The following is a 23,240-nucleotide window of genomic DNA, read 5'->3' as shown; positions in this document are numbered from 1 at the left end:
GAATGCTACCAATTAGCAAAGTACCCCATGGAGTGTTGACAGTTTTAGGTGATTTACCATAATGAAAATTTTAATTAGGACTTGCAGTTTGCAATCAGTAGTTATCTTCTGCAAGCCCCAAGAGCGCCATTCTGTTCAGTCTAACAGAAAGACTATGAGCTATGCTTGGTCTTTGAACATAACCATTTCAACAGGCATTATGTTGTCTGTAATATCTGCATGTAGAGTTTTCCTCAGCTCTTGTGTTAAAAATACTTAATAATAACTCAAAGGATACCAGAAGCATTTTGAATAGATCCTTTTTCTGTGTACCTGTTAGGGACGTGGTTTGGCAGCTGCACTCCTGACTTGTAATCTTGCTTGTTTCTGGGTAACAGAAATAAAATCCAAGTATATTTTTAGTTCTAAAGAAGCTTCTTTTGCTCTCTTCCTGTTTTAATTCTGGGTTGGGTTTGTTTGTTTTTTTTTTGTGGGGAGGGGGTTTAAACAGAAGCCATCTTAGAAAAATAGCTGCTGCCCAGAGTCCCTATCTGTTGCTTTTACAGCCTCCACGCAGCTAAAATTCCTGAATTCAGGAGCTGAAAAACTAAAAGCAAATTTTTCAGGAGTTTTTCCTCTTAAAAATGCAAAATATTCAACTCTAATCTAACAGAGACCTTGACAATGTACATAATTATGTTTTAGCAGATGAGGTTTGTAGAGCTAAATAAAATACCTGGATGTCCCAATGTCTGTGTAAGCTAAGCAAGTCCATCCAGTGTCTTGCATACTTGAAGTACTTTCTCAAAGTGCTCAGTATTGTCCTTCGTGGAATGCACACACAAGAAAATGTTGGCTTGATAAATAAGTATAAATATGGTCTTATATACAGTTGCTTCCCCTTCCTACCTTTCTAAGGTGAGGCATAGCCATGCAAGTGAAGAAATGACAGAGGCACAAAAACCTGACTGGATTGATAGGACTGACTTTTTCCAAGTCTCGGAAAGCTACCAGCAAGAGAAATGTGACAGGAGTAAATTTCATGGAAGTCAAATGATTTCACAGTACATGGGTCCAGCTGAGCAGGCTGGTAAGGCTGAACAGTATTTCCCATCATAGAATCATAGAATAGTTAGGGTTGGAAAGGACCTCAAGATCATCCAGTTCCAACCCCCCTGCCATGGGCAGGGACACCTCACACTAACCCATCCCACACAAGGCTTCATCCAACCTGGCCTTGAACACTGCCAGGGATGGAGCACTCACAACCTCCCTGGGCAACTGATTCCAGGGCCTCACCACCCTAACAGGAAAGAATTTCCTCCTTATATCCAATCTAAACTTCCCCTGTTTAAGTTTTAACCCGTTACCCCTTGTCCTGTCACTACAGTCCCTATGAAGAGTCCCTCCCCAGCATCCCTATAGGCCTTCCTCAGGTACTGGAAGGCTGTCGAGATGGAGTTCTCTGCCATCTCCCCAAGTTAATTTGAGATCTGTGCATTATTGCAACTTGCAAAACTTTGTCTTACAGAACAGTCTGAGAAAGTTCTATTTAAAGAACAGAAATGGAGATCTTCCAAACCACCTGTGGCAAAAGTCAAGTTAGGGCTTGTTTTGGAACCACATGAACTTAGTGTTATACCAGAAGTAGACACACCGAAGAGTTGCAGCATTTCTTTTGCAGGTAAAACATATATATGGATATAAAAATATATGATAAATGCCGCTGTTCCTGAGAAATAAAGCTTGGAGGCTGTTTTTGGAGGAGTAATTGAGATGATTGATTATGAAATAATAGCTGGTACTGTTGCTTTGTTTTAAGGTATAATTTTTATAGTAGCAAAGTGAGTTATAGCTGAGAAGAGCTCATCCTATTAACGTCTGGCTAGAGAAACATAAAACAAAATTTTGCCAAGAACAGGAAATTCAATGTAATTCCATGACTGAAGTTTCCTCTTGATTTCTCTGTTGTGCAAGGTGTGTTAATAGACAATGACTGGGCAGAGAACTATCAGAGTTGATGGCCCACCACAAGGTTTAGCTTTGGAGCATACTATGAAAGTGAGTGTGAAATCTTTTGAAGGAGTTAGTATCAAGTTTCTACAGAAATTTTTAGACCAACTTTTTAGGTGTTTTTTTTTTTTTTTTTCCAATCCAGACCAAAACCACTCTTTGTAAAAATTTTGGGAAGGAACTACATAAGGCAATTGTTGTTTTGTAAGTCTGTGTGCAACGCTTCCTAATTCTCTGTAAGGCACATTAATTAAATAGCTACAACAAACTGATGCTTTCTAAAATGTAAGCATTTGAATTTAAGTCTCTTCATAGCTAAAATTTAATGCATATTTTACAGAAGTTTTAATATTGTGCCAGTGTTTCGAAAAGGGCAAAGCAGAGCAATGCAAGTAATTATAGGCCTGTCAGGCTGCCATTCATCTGGAGTAAAATAATGGAACAGCTGATATGGGGGCTTTTTTAATTAAAGCAAAGTAATTAATGCTGGTCAGCATCACTTTCTACACATTAATTCTTGTTGGAGCAATTTGGTATCTTGATTAGACAAGTTTTGTTGGTGAAGGTTTTGATTGAAGAATATTCTCAAAAGCACTTGGCTTAGTGTTACACACATTAATTAAAAAAAGGATTAAAATCAAAATACATCCCCCCAAAGTTTTCTGAAATGCATCCAGTGGAGTTCTAGAGGGAATACTCATTTTCTGGATAATCCCATGATGATCCACAGGTGATTTATCCTTATGGAAGGTATTAGAAGTTGAACTGGAGTTTTTTATTGGATTGAGTGGCAAAAAAGAGCTATTGTGTGGGGCAGGTTGAGGAGAAATGAAGCCGGAGCAGAGGAGTTCTATTGCCTCTGGATTTGGGAAAAACACTCAAGGTTTTGGTGGGTTTGCAATGTGGAAAAATCAGTTTGAATATTTTTTTCATGAAATACTGTAGTTGAGCTAGGAATTATTTTGGGGAAATCTGTGACCTGTGTAATCTTTCAACCTATATAATCCATAGGCTATAATGCAGAGGTTTCTACTGACCTGGTATGGCTGTTAAAATGGAGCATGGTACAGATTCAGCAGGTTATTTCTGTAGGATAGAATGTGCATCTTAATGTTCCTCATGCAATGCAAACCACTGCATTTCTGTACCTAAACTGATTACAAATGTTTTAAATTCAGATAAAACAGATTCTGTTGGTGGAGAATCTTCTCCCATTTCAGCCACTGGGGCGTTTTCATATGTGAAACATTACAGTCACAAAGAAGACAGGAGGTTACCTTCGAGCATAACAAACTCCGAGGAACAAACCTCAAGTGGAAGTCCAAGGCCCAGTAGATTATTACAAGAGGTGCTGCTGACAACTGCTGAAAGTTCACACAGTTCAGGTGAGGAAATCATCTTTCTTCAAGGAATTTTGTGAATGCCATTCAGCACTGCTAATTTTACTGTTTACTTGTAGTATATGACTTGACTTGTTAAAGAACATGTAGTGCTATTTAAATACTGTTCCAATTTTTAGTACAAAAAAGGGTGTTTTAAGCATGGGTGTAATAAGCACGTGTCTCAGAATGATTGAGTTCTTATCTTTTTCTTGTGATCCATTACTATTCTAGTAACAAAAGTCCATGCAGCAGTAAACGTTATTGCTAGTCAGCAGTTTCTCATCCAGGGCATGTGCTTTGTAGAACTGTCTGTTAAGAAACTTCTTTCGTATTACCTGGTTGCTCTGCCCTTACCAGCAGAATCCCGTGCACGCGTAGGGAGCCAGCTGCTGTGGAAAGCCACGTGGGTATCTTCCTTCCGAGGGTCACACCTTTGAGGATAGGCTGTGTCCATATGGGACAAAGTTAGTCTGATTCTGTAAATTAAATCAAGTTGTTTTGGTTGTCGAAAGACAAAAGATGGTTTTGTTATTTAGTGGTTTCTGAATGTTTCAGGTTCTAGAAGAAGAAAACTAACCTTAACCCTCTCAAATTTAGAGGCAGGCATGTCTGAACATAAAATGGGCTGCTGCTGGTTAGGGAAGGACGAAGCCCTATGCTCAGCATTGAGTGGTTACCAGTGCTAAATCGATGCTGCAGCTCAGTGCCACCAAGTGAGGCCACCATTCTGACTGATCTCCCTTACCATGTCACTGATGTGTGAAGAGATGAGATGGGAACTTTGGACGCTCGGTATTTATTTCTCCCAATGCAATTTGTTTAAAACAGGCTACTAGAATGCAAACTGTTAATATGGAATTGCAGAGTAACCCTGCAGATGAGACGGGCAGTTTGATGGCATAAACCTGATTCCCTTAGAAAGTCAGCCTGAAAATAGTGACAAGATTTGAGATATACATCTCTTCCACAGTTCTCTTTCATTACATATTAGCAGGCTTCTCTGTTTATTCATCTTTAATGGTGCTGTTGAGCCATGTTCCAGATGTGATTATCTCCATGTATTGCTGCCCTATACAGATGTTATTCCAAGCATCATTATTTTTTGTGATCCAACCTAACCCAAGATTTCAGTTAATTTTTAGTAATCCCAAATATTTGTCCATAGTTCGTTATTTTGACAGACTGTCTTACCCATCACCAAATGTGCAAACTACATCTTTTTGTTTGCCTACACAGTTGGATTTGGACTAATCCCTGTTTTTATGTTGTCTTCACTGAGTGGTTTGTTCAGTCTCTTTCAAATTGCACCCTAAAATAATTGCTGCTATTTCATTGCAATTCCTGTTGGGAAAAGAAATGTGTTCTGACTATTACAGGCTCAATTCTTAAATACAAATCCTTTCTCACAGCATGGTGGCCAGGAGGTTAAAACATGAAAGTCCCATGTGGATGTCAGGAAGCTGGGAGGAACAAGAGCCTTGCACTGTTACTTTGGAGGGAGAAGACTGACAAACCCTCCTTTATGAATCACTAAATACAGCTTTTAAGGACAGTAATGTAATAAAGTCATGAGATATGAGCATCTTGTGTTTTTAATTAAAAAGTTTGGTTTAGAGCATGCAATTGCTACTGTTCATCCCTTATATTAACATCACATGAACAATGCAGGTTATTACAGTATAGTAATGAAACATTCGTAGCGTGGCTCTCCATAGAATTTACGTACTGGAGAGGACTGAATCTCGTCTCATGTATCCTAAATTACTACCTCTCATGCTGATATCCTTTAGAAAAGAATATCTTTTCTTTCAGAAATATATCTAATCTTGATGGAAAGGTATCGGGAAATGGAGGATTCATTGGAAGCATGTTCCGGCATTTAAATTTATTATCAAACTATAAAAGAAATGTCTGACAGCCATTTCTGGCTGCTGCTTCTTGTTTTGTTATTACTTTGAATTTAGAAATCTTTTGTATTGTGTGGCTTTTCTCCTATGGAGGTATTTAAATACCAGGTGGGGATATGATTGCAGTTTTCTTGCTGATTCAAGGAATTTTCTTGAAGACCTTGCTCATTTTCAGGATCTTCTGTCTCCTGTATCCTGTTCCAAAGAGGAGGAGCAGACCTGCATTGTATAATAGGCTTAGTCATTGCTGCTGCATCCAGCTGGGGACCTTGTTGCTACCTGGTTCTACTCAAAGCTTTAGAGTTCTTTCCTGTGCACCTGAAGATTATAGTCTTAATCTTAGAAATCTAAGAGCACAGTCTTAAGTATTCTGTACTCTTAGATTTATAATTCTATGCTGGTGCAGTGTTCAATAGATACAGCTTTGCAGGAGGTTGGGATGTTTTTTAATGCCGCAGTGCTACTGTGTTTCTTTACCATTCTTCCACTCCATATAATTTGCAAATTCTGTTGCCAGCAGCTCTGTTTGGTTACTGCCCAGAAAATACCAGGATCAAGCCTGCTAGAGCTTTTTAGAACAATTGTGAGCTGGGGGTGGAAAGAAGCTGTTTGAGGATTTCTTCACCCTTTGTTTTGAGATCAGTCAGTAGCATTCAATGTTATAACATAGTAAATCAGTTAAGAATAAGTTAACTTCTCTTTTAATCCAAATATATTTTAGATATATTTCCTTTCATGTCTTGTACTTTCTCCTAGAAGTCTACTAGATGAGAGTGGCTATAGGAAACCTTAGATTTCCCCCTCTCACCTACCCCAAATGAGTTTCAAAATGTTTCATATTTACTGAGATATGTAAAGTATCACATCATGTAGATACTACTGGTGTTGTCTCAGAGGAAAACTCTCCCCCCTTTTTGTGTATAGTAGGAAAAATGGAACAACTAGATTTTTCAACTATGGCATTTTTGTCATGCTGATATGGTGCTTCCTTTGCACAGAGATACTGATCTTGCACATAAAAGGAAGAGCATTATGGCAAATGTGATTCAGATCAGTGGTATTAGTCATAGGATCATAGAATGGTTTGGGTTGGAAAGGACCTTAAAGCTCATCCAGTTCCAACCCCCTGCCATGGGCAGCAACACTTTCCACTAGACCAGGTTGCTCCAAGCCCTGTCTGACCTGGCCCTGAACACTGGCCATGCTATAGTTCGTTGTTTCTGATGTACGTAGAATGTTTGCTTTTCTTTGTAATCACTGTAATTGTAAAGGGCAAAAGATTCCCCCCAGCCCAGTTAAATAATTGCAGTAACACTACCAAAACCATGTTTTATACTGCAAAGCCAAAGCATGAGTTTCTGGCTCTTCCTGCGTGCTCTGCAGTGAGCATTCATGCTTGTTAGAAATTTTAGGAAGTCTGGTCAAGGAGAACCACTGGTTGCCAGTTAAATTGGTGGTACAGTGGAGCAGGAAGTATGTTGTAAGTGAGAAGAAAGTGGTAAGGATGAGCAAAATCAGTGGCGATAGTGAGGACAGCTGCAGTAGAGTATTGCTGCCATCTGGTGCTCAAACGAAAATTGCCAACTATGAACTCTAAAGTTACTTTCTGTTCCTTATTGCTTCTATTATATTTGTGTTCAGACCAGTCCCAGGATTCTCAAGTGGCTCAAGATTCACCAGTTCTTGCTGCTGAAGTTGGAGAAGGAGCTACAGCACATTCTGGACTATCGTTCAGACTTGATAATATGGTCAGTCTTATCAAAATAATCATATAACATAACTTACTCCCTACTTTGTGATAAAATCTGTGTCTCCTACTGGGGAGATACGACTGGGTGCAGTATTCTAGAGGCAGCCTGAATAACAAAGCACCAAGTGAAGAGATGTAACCACTGCATTCGATCTACCACCCACTGTATTCCTGTTCCTACAGCACAGGATGCCAAGACACCTGGGTCCTGTTTCAATGGCTGGTCCCCAGGCAGGCCCAAGCTTGACTTGGTGCGTGTGGTTCTTCCTTCCCAGATGCTGGACTTTGCTTTGCTCTCACTGGGTTTCAAAACATTCCTGCAGGGCCAGGCTCATGAAGTCCTTCTAGATGTCATCCTTGCCAGTTAGCATGCCAGATGGTCCTCCCAACTTAGTGTTATCTGCAAACCTGGTAAAAGCATGGTGTCCTACTCTGGGTCATGTTGTCCTCTGGGTCATGTCCAAAGGTGTTAAAGAGGACAGGTCCTAGTACAGAGCCCTGTCGTACTCTGTTCCCCACCTCCAGATGGAGTGTAATGCTTTCATCATTGTCCTCTGAGCCTGGCCATCCATCCATCCAGGCTGTGACATCCAAACTGGGATAAAAGAATGTTGTGAGAGACAGTGTCAAAAGCCTTGCCAAAATCGACACCAGTGGTACCCCCTGCTCTTCCCTCACCAAAGATACCATTGTTTTGTCAAGAGATAAAAATAGTATTAAAAAATGCTGTGCATATATGAAATTACTTTTGAATGTACATGGTTTATATGTGTGTGGTAAATATATTTATATAATGAAAAATGTAGGAGAAGAGTTGCTTAGCTTTTTGTCTTGTTTTCTTGGTGCACATTTTAATTCAGAGTTTGGGAAGAATTATTCACATCTAACCCTCATTCTCTGTTCTGTGACTTTGTAGAGCTTACCTCAGAATTAAAGAAGAGAATGTTCTAGGATGTTTTGTATATTTTTAGTTTGCTTTCTTAGAATTATACTTTTAAGTGAGCCTCCTGCATGCAGAAGGCTCAGTATTGCAAGTACATGTAAAGCTGTTGAGTTTTTCCATGTATTGCATATGTGTCCCTCTGAGATCTACAATTCTACTGAAGTAGGTCTGTGATGAGAAATAGCCAAATCTGACCACCAGAAGATAAAACAATCTTCCAGGTGTCATGATCTGTATATAGCTCTGAGAGGCTTTATAACCTTGTGTGTGTGTGTCTGTGTGTGTGTCTGTGTGTGTGCAAATGTGTGTGTTGAGGGGAGGGGACTGTTGGGGAGTGATGTGTCTGTGACATGGGGTGTGAATGGTTTTCACTGAGCAATGATGAACCTGTATTTGCCTGACTGTGCAGAACATGAGGGCTTCTACACTTGAACTGAGCTCAGGATAAAATACCTGGTTTAAAAACTTTAATTATGGACATCTGAACTCATGGTAATAGGTGTGTTTGTTCATCCTAGGAAGCACTTTCTAAAGTAGGATCCACAAACTTAGGTTCCGAGGCATTGATGCAAGAAATACCCTGTGACTTATCGTCAACTATTTCCACTGGAAGCTTTCTGACTAGTGAAGTGTTGGATGTAAACCCTGTTGACCCTGGTAAGCATTTGGCTTTTGTTCTTCTAAAAGGAAATGTAAGTGTTGTCTTCATTTTACAGCAGAAAGGCTCTAACTCACTGGGTATAAGTTCTTCTGAAATAAGCTAATATGAAGCTTCACTTAAGAATGATTAATACTTCTCACAGTTGAGTGTAACTAGAAGGTTCCATTATGTGCTCATGATTTTTTCACTTTTATAATAACCTTACAACATCTGCTCTGGCAAAGGATATTTGGGGTATCATGAAGCAACTGTAACACCAGCAGGTTTTAAGTGGCAAGGTTTTAAAACAATCTGATCCCCAAATGATACACTGATGAAAGCTTTCTAATCAGTATGCCAGTGGTACAGAGCTGTGAGTGTTGTCTTGCTGTCAAGAGCATTGTTCCAATATCTGCTTGTCACAGTAGGAGTTATGAAGAACTTATTTGTGAAAATGTTGTTTGAATGCCATATTAACTTGTAATAGTTTTCTGGGAAATACGTGTGTACATCCTCCTTTGCTTGCAGTCTGCCTCTTCATCTTGTTAGTCATAACATTAAAAACAACTCCTTTATAATACATACGTAGTTGCTCCTCTGTTCCATGTTTATAATCAAAGACTACAGTTTTTACAGCCTGAGATTTCAGCAGCTCATCTTAACCCTAATGTTCTAAACTGGTGTTTTGAGTATTAAACTTCATAACTCAGGTAACAAATCTGGGCTTTATTGACATAAGAAAAGTAAAGCAAATCTTGAGATCATTTGTTTGTAGATTATTTTTTTTTCTGTTGTTGTTTAGTTATGGAAGAAAAATACCAAAGGCTTGGTACTCGGTTGCATGAATGAGTTTTTGAGCATGAAGTCTGGCTGTGTCTTCACCCTCCACTCAGTGCTTAGCAGTGACCTTTCCTGAGAGCTTTGAGCAATTCTTCTGTAAGCACAGAGGCAAAGAAGGGTGGATGCAGTAACCAGGAGCACCATTTTGATGGCCTTGATTCCCTCTGATTTCTTGTGTTGGTATTAGGCAGTTTCTATTTAAGCATGAATAAAATGGCTACATGATGCCATAATGATGGTCAAGATCACATTATATATCATCATATCTATATACAGTAGGAGGTAAGAATATGCTAGTTAGCATGAAACCTCTGTATTAATTCTTTTCTGATTTTTTTGTTTCAGTACTTCCTAAGTCTACATAGCCTAAAAGTGCTAAGCTGGGCTGACTACTGCCTAACTAGATAGTGTCAGCTTAAATTTGTGGAAATCTGTGGTAAGGTTTATGGCAACATTGACAGGAGACAGTTAAACAAAACCCTGGAGCTCCTTAGGAGCTTGTTTCAATATTTCAGGATAGGAGTATTTCAGGATATTAAGCAGTGTCTTTTCAGATGACTTCATATAAGTGGTTTATATGTAAACCATGAACATCTAGCTTACTGTTTCAGGATTGTCTTCTGATAGTACAGAAGATGGGGTTTCGAGAGAAACAGCAAGGCACCCTTGGAAGCCCTCACTGCCTTTTACCTTGAGGCACAGGCAAGAGAATTTGTCTGGGGCATCTGAAACTCAGCTGCCTGAAGGAGAGATGTACCTTTGCAGAGAAAATCAGATCTTGGAGAAATCCACTGGAGACATGAGCTCCTACCTAGAGGACAATACACGTTTCCAAGGTATTCACCATTTTAAAGCATTTTTGTGCTGTGTTCTCCTTATATAGTAGTTCGCTCAATGTTATGTGTTAGTCTGTAGCATTTATACTCAACTTACATTTTAAATTCAGCAAGGATTCTATGTGCGACAACTTTGCTGCTTCTGTGTTCTCTGTGCTTTGCTTTATGTCCATATAGTGTAATGGTGGGGAAAAATAAAGGGTAGTCTGGTCAAGTGTCTGATCATAGTTCTGTGCAGCTTCCTGCTACCATGGCCAGGCTGTTTATTGTCTCTGGCAATTCTATAACTTATTTATGTACGACTTTCCTTTCAGGAAAGTAGAGACAATAATACCTAACACTTGATTATTCATGTAGGGTCACAGAATTGATGAAACTGATTATCAGACAGGTGGGAGTTCTGTGCTCTGTAGAACAATGTGATGTTTCATGAAAATAAGGACATCTTTCTTGGTTATTATGAAGATAATGCTAGTATTTGAATGTGAACTGCTTCCTCCTGGAACCTTTGAATACCTAGAATCATAAAATGATAGATTAAGCCAGACCAGCAAGGACTTCTGCTTACATGGTCCAAGTTCTTCCTGCTCACAGCAGAGCAAGCTGAGACCAGGTTGCTTAAGGCCTTGCCCAGGCGTGTATCTCGGGACAGAGATTCTACACATTCTGGACAATATTTTAAAAACTTCCTTCTCTTCCTCCTCTCTCTTCCCCATCCTCCAGCCATAATTTCCTGTGTTCCATTTTGTGTCCATTTTCTCTTTCTTTCACTGAGTATCTTCAGGAGCCTGACTGCATCTTCTCTATACTGCAGAAGACAAGAGAAATTTCTCTGCCCTTTCCACTACACCCCATATCCTTTTCTTAAGATGGAACAAACTTAATCTTTCAGTTTCTCTTTGCACATTATTTGCTTCATCCTTCCTTTCTTGAATCATCCTTGTGGCTCCTCACTGGACTTGCTCCTCTGTCACTGTGGGTTTTGTACTGGGAAGCCTGTAGTGCTTCTGCAGTCTCACAAATGCTTAACAGAAAGCTTACAGGCTTCAGCTTTTCTTTTAAAACCAAATTGCATCAGTGTAGCACTTTCCTGCTGCTTTTGTACCTGTGTTGGATCAGAGTGAAAAAATTGAGTGCTGTAAAGATTTATTTTTTCTGCAAGCTTATTTGTATACCTGTAGAACTGTATCTGCTTTACTTATTGCATATAAAAGCAAGGTGTGATGTGTCCATGGGCTTTTCATGAGAGGGGTGTTGGGGTACTGGGGTGTGTGTTTTTATAACAACCTCTTTTCTTACAGCTCTAACAGCTGAACTTGATTTTCCTGAAATGGAGAGACCTCTTCCAAACTTCCATCACCAGTTCTTTCAGCCTCTGGAACCAAGTCTTGACTTTGATACTTCATCATCCTGTTCTCAACACAGAATTTCACAAGACAGTAGAGAATTTAGCAAGGTACTGCAGAAAATCTCTGTGGAGGAAATACTTGAGCTTAAGATTTCTGTAGGATTTTAAATGTATAACCCCTGTACTGTCTTCTGTTTAGAAGAAATGCAACAATGATTTTTGGTACATGTAGAACTGCAAGTGTTTTTGCTGGTTGTACCAGAAATGTGATGCAAAAATCAAATACTACTGTTAGCTTTTCATCTTTCTTATTTCTGAGAAACTGAATCTTTAATCAAGATCATTTTTGTTTTCCTGCCACTAGACTTCAAATTTTTCAACTCAAAGTAAAGACACTTCTATGTCTCTGGAAGTGGGAAACTCCAATTTGACTATACAAAGAAGCAGTCTGCTTTCTAGTCTGGAAACAAACAGACCAAACAATGGTGCACCAGAAGAGCAGTTTGTTGAAGAAAACCTTACTCCAGGTAGGTGCAGCACAGTCGGATCAGTGCTTTCAGAACCAGCCTGTTGCCAGTATGTAGATACCAGGTTTGCTGTGTTGAAACTGGGAAGGAACTCTTCACTTGTCTGTCAGTCCTGCTTTGAAATGTCTTTAACTGTGCTGCTGCTCTCACACACTGTCTTCTCCACTGCCTTTAATGGGCAGAACTCCTAAATCTTGTGAAGTTTTATTTCCTCAGTAGTTGTGACTTTAATACAAAAGCAGACCTGCATATTCAAGTCACTGTAATGGATACTGTGTTACTTATTACTTGTGCAGTAATTATGATTTCAGTGAAGAAATATCAACTCTGGCTAAAACTGTCAGTTCAGGTACTTTTCCAAATATTTATTCATGCATATCCATCACTGTTCAAGTTTGAGGAAATTAAGGAAGTTCCAAAAATTGATTAAAATTTTGAGGAATATGTGTTAAAATCTGTCATCTGACTCATTTGTCTTTTATCTATTGCGTCCTTCAAGAAACCACTGCATTTCCTTCTCCACTCTTAAATCACACAAGGAGTCATTATGTACTGCACACTGTGATATGTGGTCGGATTATGCAGTTGCTTTAACTATCTACAAAATAAAAGGGGGAAGAAAGGAAAGAAATAACTTTTAGATTACAGTGTAATAATTAATTTAGTAGATTAAAAGTTTATGATTCTACAGCAGCATTAAGTTAACTGCAGCTCATAACAGGAAAAATACTTTTTCATGTTGAATTCAAGATAAGTTTATGTATCCTAAAGATAAGAACCTATCTAAAATTCCAAATGCAGCTAGCAGTAATCTTAATATTTTTGAAGCTCTTTTCAGAACAAAACATTTAGAACTTCAAAACATTCTATTTCTAAATTGCTTATACAGTCTCTGTACTTTAAATTTAACAGCACTATCTCCCCATCCCTTATGTGGTTTTATAATTCCAAACCAGTTATTGTTGTGCTTTGAAACAGGGTGGAAAATAACATAGGCAACAGGCTAAGCAGGTCAAAACCGTTTTGGGTTGTCAGTTCAAAGGTAGGTTGACACCTAAGTCCATCATTGGGAGAATTGTCTGTTGATGGCTGATGTTGCAGTGTAATTCCTCACTCCCTGTGAACAGCTGTTATCAGGAAACAATATTCTTTATACATTTAGAACTAGATATTTTGAAGTTGTCAAAGAACACAAAAAAAAATCCTTAAAGGAAATTGTTAAAGGTTCATGTGTTGTATTCCTGTGTGTGTAAAAAGTCTGTTGCTAGGATGGTGCTGGAGTGTGTGCAACCAGCATGATCAACTTGGGTCAGAAATGAATACATGTAAGGAAGTTCTTGACTGTGAGGGTGCTGAGGCACTGGCACAGGTTGCCCAGAGAAGCTGTGGCTGCCCCAGCCCTGGCAGTGTTCAAGGCCAGGTTCAACAGGGCTTGGAATAACCTGCTCTAGTGGAAGGTGTCCCTGCCTGTGGCAGGGGGGTTGGAACTGGAGGATCTTAAGGTCCTTTCCAACCCAAATCGTTCTATGATTCTATGAAACAATCCTGTTGTTTGTTTGGCATATGCTGTACTGCTGAAATGCCTCCTCAGTAACGAAAAATGCTGATACCTGGTCTTCCTCTTTTCAGGCCTCTGCTGGAGTAGAAATAGTATCTCAGTTTGTATGCACAGATCCTAAGGGAAAGGTAATTTAGGTTACAGTGTTGTAACTTGTAGGAACAGCAGTCATTGTTATAATTTGGATGTTTTCTTCTACTCTAAAGGGTTTTTGCCCAAGTAAAGGTGTTTTGATTTGTTTTCCTCCTGTTTTAGACTCTGTTGGAGGCAGAAGAAGACTCAAAGGACTTCCATTTACAGACAATAAATTGTAAAATCCATTGACTTTCAATGTAGTTATGTCAGCACCTTCACAAGGTCTGTGCCTAAAAACAGAATTATAGATTCATGGAACGGTTTGGGTTGGAAGGGACCTTAAAGCTCATCCAGTTCCAGCCCCCTGCCATGGGCAGGGACACCTTCCATTAGAGCAGGTTGCTCCAAGCCCTGTCCAACCTGGCCTTGAACACTGCCAGGGATGGGGCAGCCACAGCTTCTCTGGGCAACCTGTGCCAGCGCCTCAGCACTCTCATTAGGAAGAAATTCTTCACTATATCTTAAACATACTCTAAGAAGCAGCAGAAAGTGTTGTTTCTTGAAGTTGCTTTGTGTACAGTGAAGAAATCATTTTATGTAATGTTAACAGTGTTATGTTTGAGGAAACATAAGCAGACTGGTTTTAAACAAAATGTTTCTTCTTATTTGCTAGACTTCTTATTATACACTACTGAAAAGCCACATTAGGGAGGAACTTTTTGAAGTGGAAATTCTGTTGTGTTGGCCAGAATTTTGACTGTTGATAATTTTTGTAACAGGATCTGAGGAATCTTTTCACCCATTGCCGTTAGAATCTACTCTGAGCAGTCACTGTCAGAACACCAATCAGCTAGGGGACCTTAGTGCTGTGTTACAGAAATGTTCTGACCAAACCCCTGGAATGAGAGAGCAGGACAATGAGAAGTGTATTTCATCTGCCAGAGAATACAAAGAGCTGGCAAGAAATATGGAATCTATTGATCTCCAGTGTTCAGTGGAGGATCTGCAAAATGAAAGCCTAAATCCACTGGAAGAGCAAGAATTTTCTCAGCTAGATATCACACCAGGTACAGTGGATGACACTTCCCCTCAGCACTTACTAAAAGAGAGCATGTCTTCTGAAAAATCACCTGTGGAGATACTGGATAAGAAGTTTGTTAAGCTTCCTGAAAGATCAGTTCATTTACATGAAGCAAATAAAGCTGTGGAGCTGGATTCTCAGTGCAATAGAAATACAAAAGAGCCAGATCAAAGCTTTCCACACGAACAAATATCTTTGAGGATTCCCAGAGAAACCAACTTGGAAGACTCAGACCTCCACTTGCAGGCTGTTGTACAACAGAGTGGTTCTCTCCTAGAAAGACATGAGAAACACTCTCGTTCTGTGCCCAGAAGCTCATGCTCTATTCCAGTCTGGGTGAGTAGAACAGATTTCCAAAAGCAGTAATTCATGCAGGCTTCATGGTTAGCTTTTTTTTCTCTGTGTGTTGTTGCACCAAGTTATTTTAGACCTTTAGTGTCTGAAAGCTTGGCAAATGTGGATTTTATGGTTCTAGTTTAAGACCCATGTTTTTCCTGGACTTCTGTCCTACTACTGCTTTCAGATCATGGCACTGGAATAATCAGCAGTACCTAAAATGAGCTGCAGGTCTCATGATTGTTGTGGGAGCTACATCTCCATTGCATCTCCCTCTCCCAGCACCAGCTGGTACAGCGTATGTATTTGCATTGCATGGCACAGGTACCTCACTGAGCAGCCCCTACCCCCCATTTAGAAGCCTGAAGGAGGTAAATAATCAAAGCATAAGCAAACTTAAGGAAACAGCTTTGATGTAACTTTAAAAGAGGATAAAAGGTTTGCCACAGAGCTGAGTGATTTTAAACTGGAGGTGAGTGGAGGAGAGGGGGAGATTTTCTTGTTCTTTGGGTTATTTGTTTAGGGTTTTTTAACACTGGTCTATAACATACTTTGCATTGGCCTTAGTTTCCAGGGTTTGCACATGTCAAAACCTCAGGCAAAGTGCTCTCTGCATTTCACTTCCTGCTTGGGGGCAGATTTTCTTCATTCTACACATCGAATGAGCCTCCTCTTTCTGACAAGATAACAGCTGTTGCTGGGAATAGTGATTTTATGTCCTTTTTTGTAACACTGATGTCTTGTGTAATTTGTTTTCTAGGAGACTGAGTCAGGGTGTGGTATTATGGAAGAGCCTGAGCTCACCCTGATAAGCTCAAATGACATCAGTATTGCAGAATCAGACATTGAACACAGTAACCAAGGGGAGACTAAGGAGGATAAAATAAGCAGTCCGGCTGCTGTGGATCAGTCTGAATTTCATGTTTTTACTGAGGTGAGTCTTTATTATCTAATGTCATTATGATTTCAACTTAGGCTTAATCCTAACAAGGAACGGCCCCACTGTAGCAGTTAATCCACTGTTGCAAAGCGATGTTAAGGTTATCCGTGCTTAGTAGTTGCTTGGATCATCTTTGTTTGATGCTGTTTTCCACACATATCTTAAATTTGGGCTATTCCTTAAAATCACTACCTTGTCATATCAGTGCAGTTAGTTTGGGAAGACTTCTGCTGAGAAACAGAACTGTCTTGCTGGCAAGACTAACTTGTATCCCATTAGTTGAAGACTTGAATGAGAGGTGAGGGTGGGACAAAGCTACAAACTAAACAGGTTAAAAAAGGACAAATCCCTTCCCTTGTGGATGGAGCTAACCAGGCCCACACAGCAGTTTGAGGTCTATGGGGAAAATATGGTCAGCTCGTTGTCCTGCCATGCTTCATGTGCCAATGGCATGCTTGTGCTTATGTAAAGCAAAGCAGTGAATCATAGTGGGACTGGTTTGTAATGAGAGTGGTTTGGGTGCTGCAGCAGTAACGTAGACCCAAATCATCTCTATTAAGTGAAACCATGTTTCAGTTGTGTGGGGCATCTAGAACAGATCCTAAAAGTGCACAAGGATTGGTCTGTAAAGTAACCAAAGCATGGGCAAGGTGGAGGTGGGTGGCTGGAGGCTGTATTTGGGCAGTAGGTGTCACCTTCAGCTGCGAGTGGGGCAAAGGGACAGAGCAGTGAGAGTAGTGGGGAGAACCAGAGGGAAGAAAAACACATCCATTGGGATGGAGTTACACAGCCCTGTGTTAAGAACCAGCAGGTGAAATCTGGTGGGCAGAGGATCTTTAATGGATTATTTTAAGTTTTAAAATGTTTCCTGGAAAGTAGCTTTTGAATGATTACCACCAGGATCCTTTTCTGGTGTTCATGCATCTGCTATCAAGGCAAAAGAGTACATCTTTTATCTGCATTGGGTCTGTGCTACTGGTACAGCACTGCCACTTCACTCAGATTTGTTGTGTATTTTAAGCATTTCCATCACTGATTCCTTCTGAAACAGGAGAGAGAATTTCTACCACTAGTTCCAGATGCAGATTATTCGGTGTTTGCAAGGCCTGACAATTCTTCCAAAGCTCAGAGTCCCAATGACTGTCACCTCCCAGCACGTCAGACTGCAGGTAAGTGTCAGTCGTAGAATCCCAGACTGGTTTGGGTTGGAAGGGACCTTAAGATGATCCAGTTCCAGCCCACCTGCCATGGGCAGGGACACCTTCCACTAGAGCAGGTTGCTCCAAGCCCGTCCAACCTGGCCTTGAGCACTGCCAGGGATGGGGCAGCCACAGCTTCTCTGGGCACCCTGTGCCAGCGCCTCAGCACCCTCACAGGGAAGAATTTCTGCCTCATATCTAATGTAAATCTCCCCTCTTTCAGTTTAAAACCATTTCCCCTTGTCCTGTCACTACTGGCCCTTGTAAAAAGTCCCTCTCCAGATTTCTTGCATGCCCCTTTAGGCACTGCTCAAGGTCTCCTGAGCACCTTCTCTTCTCCAGGCTGAACAAGCCCAACTCTCTCAGCATGTCTTCACAGGAGAGGTGCTCCAGCCCTCGGAGCATTGTCATGGCTTCCTCTGGACTCTTGAGCAGGTCCACATCCTTCTTGTGCTGGGGGCTCCAGAGCTGAACGCAATATAGCAAAGTATATTCGGTGTACTGAATACACACTTCACTGTACTTCAGTATACTGAAGTTGAGATAGAGAAGGTCTTTATAGTATTAAAATCATTAATTATATACACCTCTCCTTTAGAAAACGTGAAGTGTCTTTTACTTAGGCATGTGCCTCTCGCTGCTCAAGCTTGGGCTGTAGTACATTTTCCCCAGGTTTAAGATGTGTCTTACACCTACAATATGCTGAGGGGGGGTGGGTATTATAACTACTTAATTTTGACAAATTCTGTTGTGTGTTGTCATTATTATCACATTTTGTTGGTTTTTATTTCCTTCTAGTGCCAAGCTCTGTAGCCAAACAATGTCTGTTTTTAACTATTCTGGTGATAGCGTGGGACGTCAGTGTTTTGTCCCGGATGAACAGCAGTAACATGAAAGACAAGAATTGACAGAACTTAACTGTGTCAAGGACTTCTTAGGTCCTTGATTATGTTTTGAGGCATCAAGATGCTTTTATTTGTCACAGTTGTCCTGGCAGAACCACTTAGTTATTACATTCCATAGGCCTGAACTGCTGCTCATCACTCACAATGTCACTCTCCGAGTGTGACTTACCGAAACAGTTAAGTTCAGCATTTTAGGAGAAATACATTGATTTGCACACCTTGCTAGAGGTGATGCTGCTCATGGCTACAAGTAAGGAATGTTCAGCTTGTTCACTTTCTTCGACAGTGATGGTGTTGGAATTTGTGGCTGCACCTGGAAGCCTGCAAGAATCTTTCTTAAAACGGAAGCAGAACTTCATCCAGAAATCCCTGAAAAGAGTAGAAGGAATAAAAACTAAAGAGAGAGCAAATGAGAAACCAGAAGCCAGGCGGTCTCACAGAGGAAAGTCTGAGAAGTTAAGCAGGCAAAAGGAGTCTTCTCCTATCTCTGGTAGGTTTACCTGGGGCCAAACACATCATTGGATATCTTTCAGGTGCTGGTTTGCATCGAAGAACAGCAAAATTTCACACTTGTTGCATCTTTACTACTGCAGACTGGGCTATTCTTTACTTTCTCTTCTCAGGGGTGTGGGCAACTTTTTCCCCACTGCCTGGCCACTTCCTCAGTGTCACAGAGGCCCTTGTGGGTCTTCATCCTGTTTTCACCTTCTGCCCACATGTTTGTAGTCATGTCTCTGCAAATCACAGTTCTTTATCAAAGAGCAACCATGTTAAGGGAACCTATGGGCAGCAAAGCTGGTGAAGGGGCTGGAGCACAGTCTGCTGAAGAATGGCTGAGGGAATTGTGAGGGGTTTGTCTGGAGAAAAGGAAGCTCAGGAGCAACCTTGTCACTCTGTACAACTACCTGAAAGGAGGATGTAGCAAGGTTTGGGTGCCAGTCTCTTCTCCCAGGTAACAAGCGATGGGACAAGAGGTAATGACTCAAGTTGCACCAGGGGAGTTTTAGATTGGAGATCAGGAAAAATTTCTTCACAAAAAGGGTTGTCAAGCATTGGAACAGGCTGCCCAGGGAAGTGGTGGGGTCACCATCCCTGGAAATGTTCAAAATCCATGTATGTGAGGTCCTTAGTGACATGTGGTGGTGACCCTAGAAGTCCTGGGGTAATGGCTGGTCTTGATCTTGAAGATCTTCTCCAACCTAGTTGATTCTATGATACATCTGTGAAAATGGGGAGCTGGAAGGCAGCTGGTGGGAAGCACAGCTGGCTTGAAGGGCAGGCAGCAGCCCCATGAGGGAGACTGTGAGGATTTAAAACAAGACATCACCTCCATCAGGTCCATCCTGCGTTCTGCTGGCTTATCTTTTTTGTAATGTCCTTTAAAACCCTTGGAAAACCTCTCAGCTTTCTCATTAGCTGGACTAAAGGTGTAAATTTGTCTTTCTTCTTTGTTAGGAAAAAAAGGTGCAGTTGCCAGTCAGTTGAAGAAAGTAGGAGAAGTGCCTTCTCCAGGGGACAGGAATTCTGGAGAAACTGGAATGCATCAGCGTACTTCAAGGTATGAACACAAGTGGAAGAAGTGTGGATTAAAACCCAGCAGTTCATCTGCGTGTTGTGAAGGTGACCACTCAAGAGCAGTTTGTGATCTCCCAGTGCTGTGTAACCCAGAACTGGGAGAAAGGCTGAGTGTGTTTTCCTGCTGGGAAACCCTCTTGCAGTGCTGGCTATAAGAAACCTGCTTCCTCTGTCCTGCTGAGGCAGCTCATGTAGAACTACATTAAAGCTGAAGCCAAGGTCACAATTGCATCTTGGCACTAAGGGCAACGTGCAGCAACTGCATCCCTGAACCTGGGGCTTAGGAGTAGCCAGAAAGGAATTAGATGTGACTCTGGGCTATGGGGGAGTGAAGTCAGAATTTCCTTTCTTAATTTCTAGCAACTGAGACAGTATAAACCTTTAACATTAACTTACTGCAGCTTTGCCACTTGCTTCTGACAAACCAGTTTTTTCCCTACTGTTTGTGCAGACTTTATAATCAACTTGCAGAAGTAAAAATGAGAAAGGAAGAAAAAACAAGGCAAGAAACTTACGCTAAGAACAGAGAAAAGGCTAAAGAGTTTCAAAAGGTAATTCAGTTTGTACTTTGTCCCACCTGGTCAGTTCTCATTTCACCAGGCTTCTACTCAGAGGAATCTGACATAGGTGTGCTGCGAGTACAGCGGGAACAGTGACCATCAAACGAGTCTGACTTTTAAGGGATATCCCAGTTCAGAATTTCCCTGTCAGCACTGTGACCAGCCTCAGGCTGGCTTTCTGGTGACTTGAGGTAGAGCAAAAAAAGGCTGTTAGGGCCTTCACTAGCTAGAAGGGCCACTTGGCAGAAGAATAGGAGGTTATTAGTCCAGATATGACTGAATTTCCATTATAAAGCAGTTCGGGGAGGGCGGCTGGCTGGCTGCTTTGGCTATTCCAGGTAGCTGGAGGTCATGCCTAGCTGAGCACACCTGACCCAAGGGCTGCAGGATCCTCTCTGTGTTTGCCTGTAGCTGCTCTACAACAGGGGCTGAACCAGAGGCCTCGAGCTGTTGGTTCTGTCCGCTTGCTGAGCCTCACACATCTGGAAGTGCTTTATAGTCCTGACAGGCTGAGGCTGCTCCTGAGGCTCCAGACCCACATCCTGCCTCTAGCACCCGCCACCTCAACTTCTCTCTAGGGGAACACATCAGTGCTGCCCTTGCATTGTTTTACAGATCTTGTCATTAACAGGAAAGAAGAGCAATAAGCACACATTCCCCCTGACATGCAGGAGTTTTGGAGCAGTAGGTGGACTCGCTGCTCTGCTCTTACTGATGTCCAGGTTCCATGTTTTGGTCCTGTCCCTCAAGCTACACTACAGTAGTATGCTGGTTTGTTCTTATTTGCAGAAGATGCTGGAAAAACTACGAGCCAAGAAGACTGGGAAAGCACCATGACTGGCTGAACACTTAACACGACTGTCCTGGTACAGTCTAGGAGCCAACAACGTATTGCACTTACATTACGTTCATTGTGGACCCATGAGAATCCTCAGCTTTAAGCTGTAAGAAGACTGTGAGTAAACTCACTTTTCCCAAGATCCCTACAGCAGCAGACTGACTGTTGCTGTAATCATGGGCTCAGACTGAGCAGACTGACACTAAAAAGCCTTTCTAGACGGGCATCTATATTTTAAAGACAGATCGTACTAACTCTTGTAATACACACATATAAAGCATTTTCTAATAAAGCTTTTTAGGATGACTTGACACCTCAGGACGAAAGACATCTCCTCTGTGAAGTTCAACATTTATCTGTTCTCTGCACTATGTGAGCTCCTGCAGTCAAGAGGTGTATCTTAAAGCACATGGAGGGAAGAAAATAAACCCTTTACCCTGTTACTACTTCAAATTCCATCTTTCTATCCACATTTCCTAAGCTCCTGATACAGAGCTAAGGAGTTACATCACGAGGACAAGTGCAAAGCTCAACTCCTGCTATGTGGTCATGAGCAGGTGGAAGAGCAGGGCCACTTCACTGCATATTTAAAATACAGAACAGTTTGAGCTTATTTTCGATGAGCCATCAACTACACTTCAGGCTTGTTTTCACTGAGCTTTTCAGTCCCTGGTACAGTTGCTTGTACTGCAGTTGCTGAAGCAATTTAAGAGCAAAAGCCAAAACCAGCTTGTCATTCCATGGTGAGGAGAGGTGGAGGCTTCTTGCAACACAACAATCAGCAATACAATTAATAGTCTCTCATTTTGGCTGTAAGGGTTCCACAAGGGCTGCTGAGGCTTTCATGCAAAAATACTCTTGCTCCATCCTCAGGGGAAAAGGTTGAGCCTACACTTTGCCAGGGGAGCAGCTGCCATGATTTATTCACACTGAGACAGGGGGGCACAAAATCACAAAATGGAATATACAAACCTTTAAAATCAGTTTTAAGTAATGTGTTTGATGGCTTTGTAACAGTAGCAATGGAAAATTACAGAGGTGCATGATACATAGAAAAAATAGAGTGCAGCTGGAAAACACACTGAGCATTCTTGTACAAGATAAATTGTTATAGTTGACATAGCTGGGGCTGTTCAGCCTGGAGAAGGCTGCATGGGGACCTAATAGCAGCCTTCCAGTATCTGAAGGGGGCCTATAGGGATGCTGGGGAGGGACTCTTCGTCAGGGACTGTAGTGACAGGACAAGGGGCAACGGGTTAAAACTTAAACAGGGGAAGTTTAGATTGGATATAAGGAGGAAATTCTTTCCTGTTAGGGTGGTGAGGCACTGGAATCAGTTGCCCAGGGAGGTTGTGAGTGCTCCATCCCTGGCAGTGTTCAAGGCCAGGTTGGATGAAGCCTTGTGTGGGATGGTTTAGTGTGAGGTGTCCCTGCCCATGGCAGGGGGGTTGGAACTGGATGATCTTGAGGTCCTTTCCAACCCTAACTATTCTATGATTCTATGGTTCTAAGAAAAACAGTCTAGAAGAACAGGACACAGGGATAAGGAGTATGTGGGAATGGAAGGTGCCCAGGATGGGCTACAGTTAAGCCAACTGGTAAGTAGGAGGATAGGAGAATTATTATGTCTCTGGTGCTAATGAACCAATTAAACTGGTATGAGCATCTCCTGCATGTGCTTCAAAGGCTGCCAGAAGTGATGACGATTGTTGGAAGAAGTAAACGACCCTCAGAGACCACCACCACAGTTCTGTGCGCATGCAGGGAACTTTCTGGAAAGTGATGTAGTCCATACATAACCTTGCGAATATGTATGCCCAATGGCTATGTAAGGATGGCTTGTGGAGCAATACGGGGACACACATTAGGAGGAGCTATCCCCCGTGTCTCCTGGCACCGCAGTAAAGGATAGCTGCTTGTCAGCTTGAAAACTTTGTTGGCAAGTTTGTTCCTGGAGTTTTCTCCAAATCTACACACCCATGTGCTTACACCAGAGCAACAGGAACTA

General features: G+C 41.5%; 1 protein-coding gene and 1 non-coding gene across 7 annotated transcripts in view; both read left to right on the top strand.

Moving 5' to 3' along the window:
* Positions 1-21,685, top strand: part of CEP295 (centrosomal protein 295) — a 41,301-nt gene extending 19,616 nt beyond the window's left edge. For 4 of the 6 annotated variants that reach the window (XM_065678763.1, XM_065678761.1, XM_065678765.1 and 1 more), the window contains exons 15-29: positions 898-1,069; positions 1,511-1,663; positions 3,171-3,377; positions 6,923-7,029; positions 8,493-8,631; positions 10,066-10,290; positions 11,592-11,746; positions 12,003-12,165; positions 14,578-15,215; positions 15,976-16,149; positions 17,207-17,324; positions 18,546-18,749; positions 19,715-19,817; positions 20,286-20,385; positions 21,184-21,685. In XM_065678763.1, the coding sequence (XP_065534835.1) occupies positions 898-1,069; positions 1,511-1,663; positions 3,171-3,377; positions 6,923-7,029; positions 8,493-8,631; positions 10,066-10,290; positions 11,592-11,746; positions 12,003-12,165; positions 14,578-15,215; positions 15,976-16,149; positions 17,207-17,324; positions 18,546-18,749; positions 19,715-19,817; positions 20,286-20,385; positions 21,184-21,231 (2,706 nt within the window). In that variant the 3' untranslated portion in view covers positions 21,232-21,685. Of the gene's footprint in view, positions 1-897; positions 1,070-1,510; positions 1,664-3,170; positions 3,378-6,922; positions 7,030-8,492; positions 8,632-10,065; positions 10,291-11,591; positions 11,747-12,002; positions 12,166-14,577; positions 15,216-15,975; positions 16,150-17,206; positions 17,325-18,152; positions 18,434-18,545; positions 18,750-19,714; positions 19,818-20,285; positions 20,386-21,183 lie in introns of those variants that run through there. The other 2 variants (XM_065678764.1, XM_065678766.1) reach the window with 2 other exon arrangements.
* LOC136014209 (small nucleolar RNA U2-19) lies at positions 8,140-8,223 on the top strand. The gene has a single exon (XR_010612553.1). It is a non-coding gene; the product is annotated as a small nucleolar RNA U2-19 (small nucleolar RNA).
* Positions 21,686-23,240: the final 1,555 nt, after the last annotated feature.

This window comes from Lathamus discolor, chromosome 4 (assembly GCF_037157495.1).
Source record: "Lathamus discolor isolate bLatDis1 chromosome 4, bLatDis1.hap1, whole genome shotgun sequence".
In the NCBI taxonomy this organism is placed as follows: Eukaryota; Metazoa; Chordata; class Aves; order Psittaciformes; family Psittacidae; genus Lathamus; species Lathamus discolor.
The sequence above is the reverse complement of the archived record's forward strand: the minus strand, read 5'-3'. Positions and strand labels throughout refer to the sequence as shown.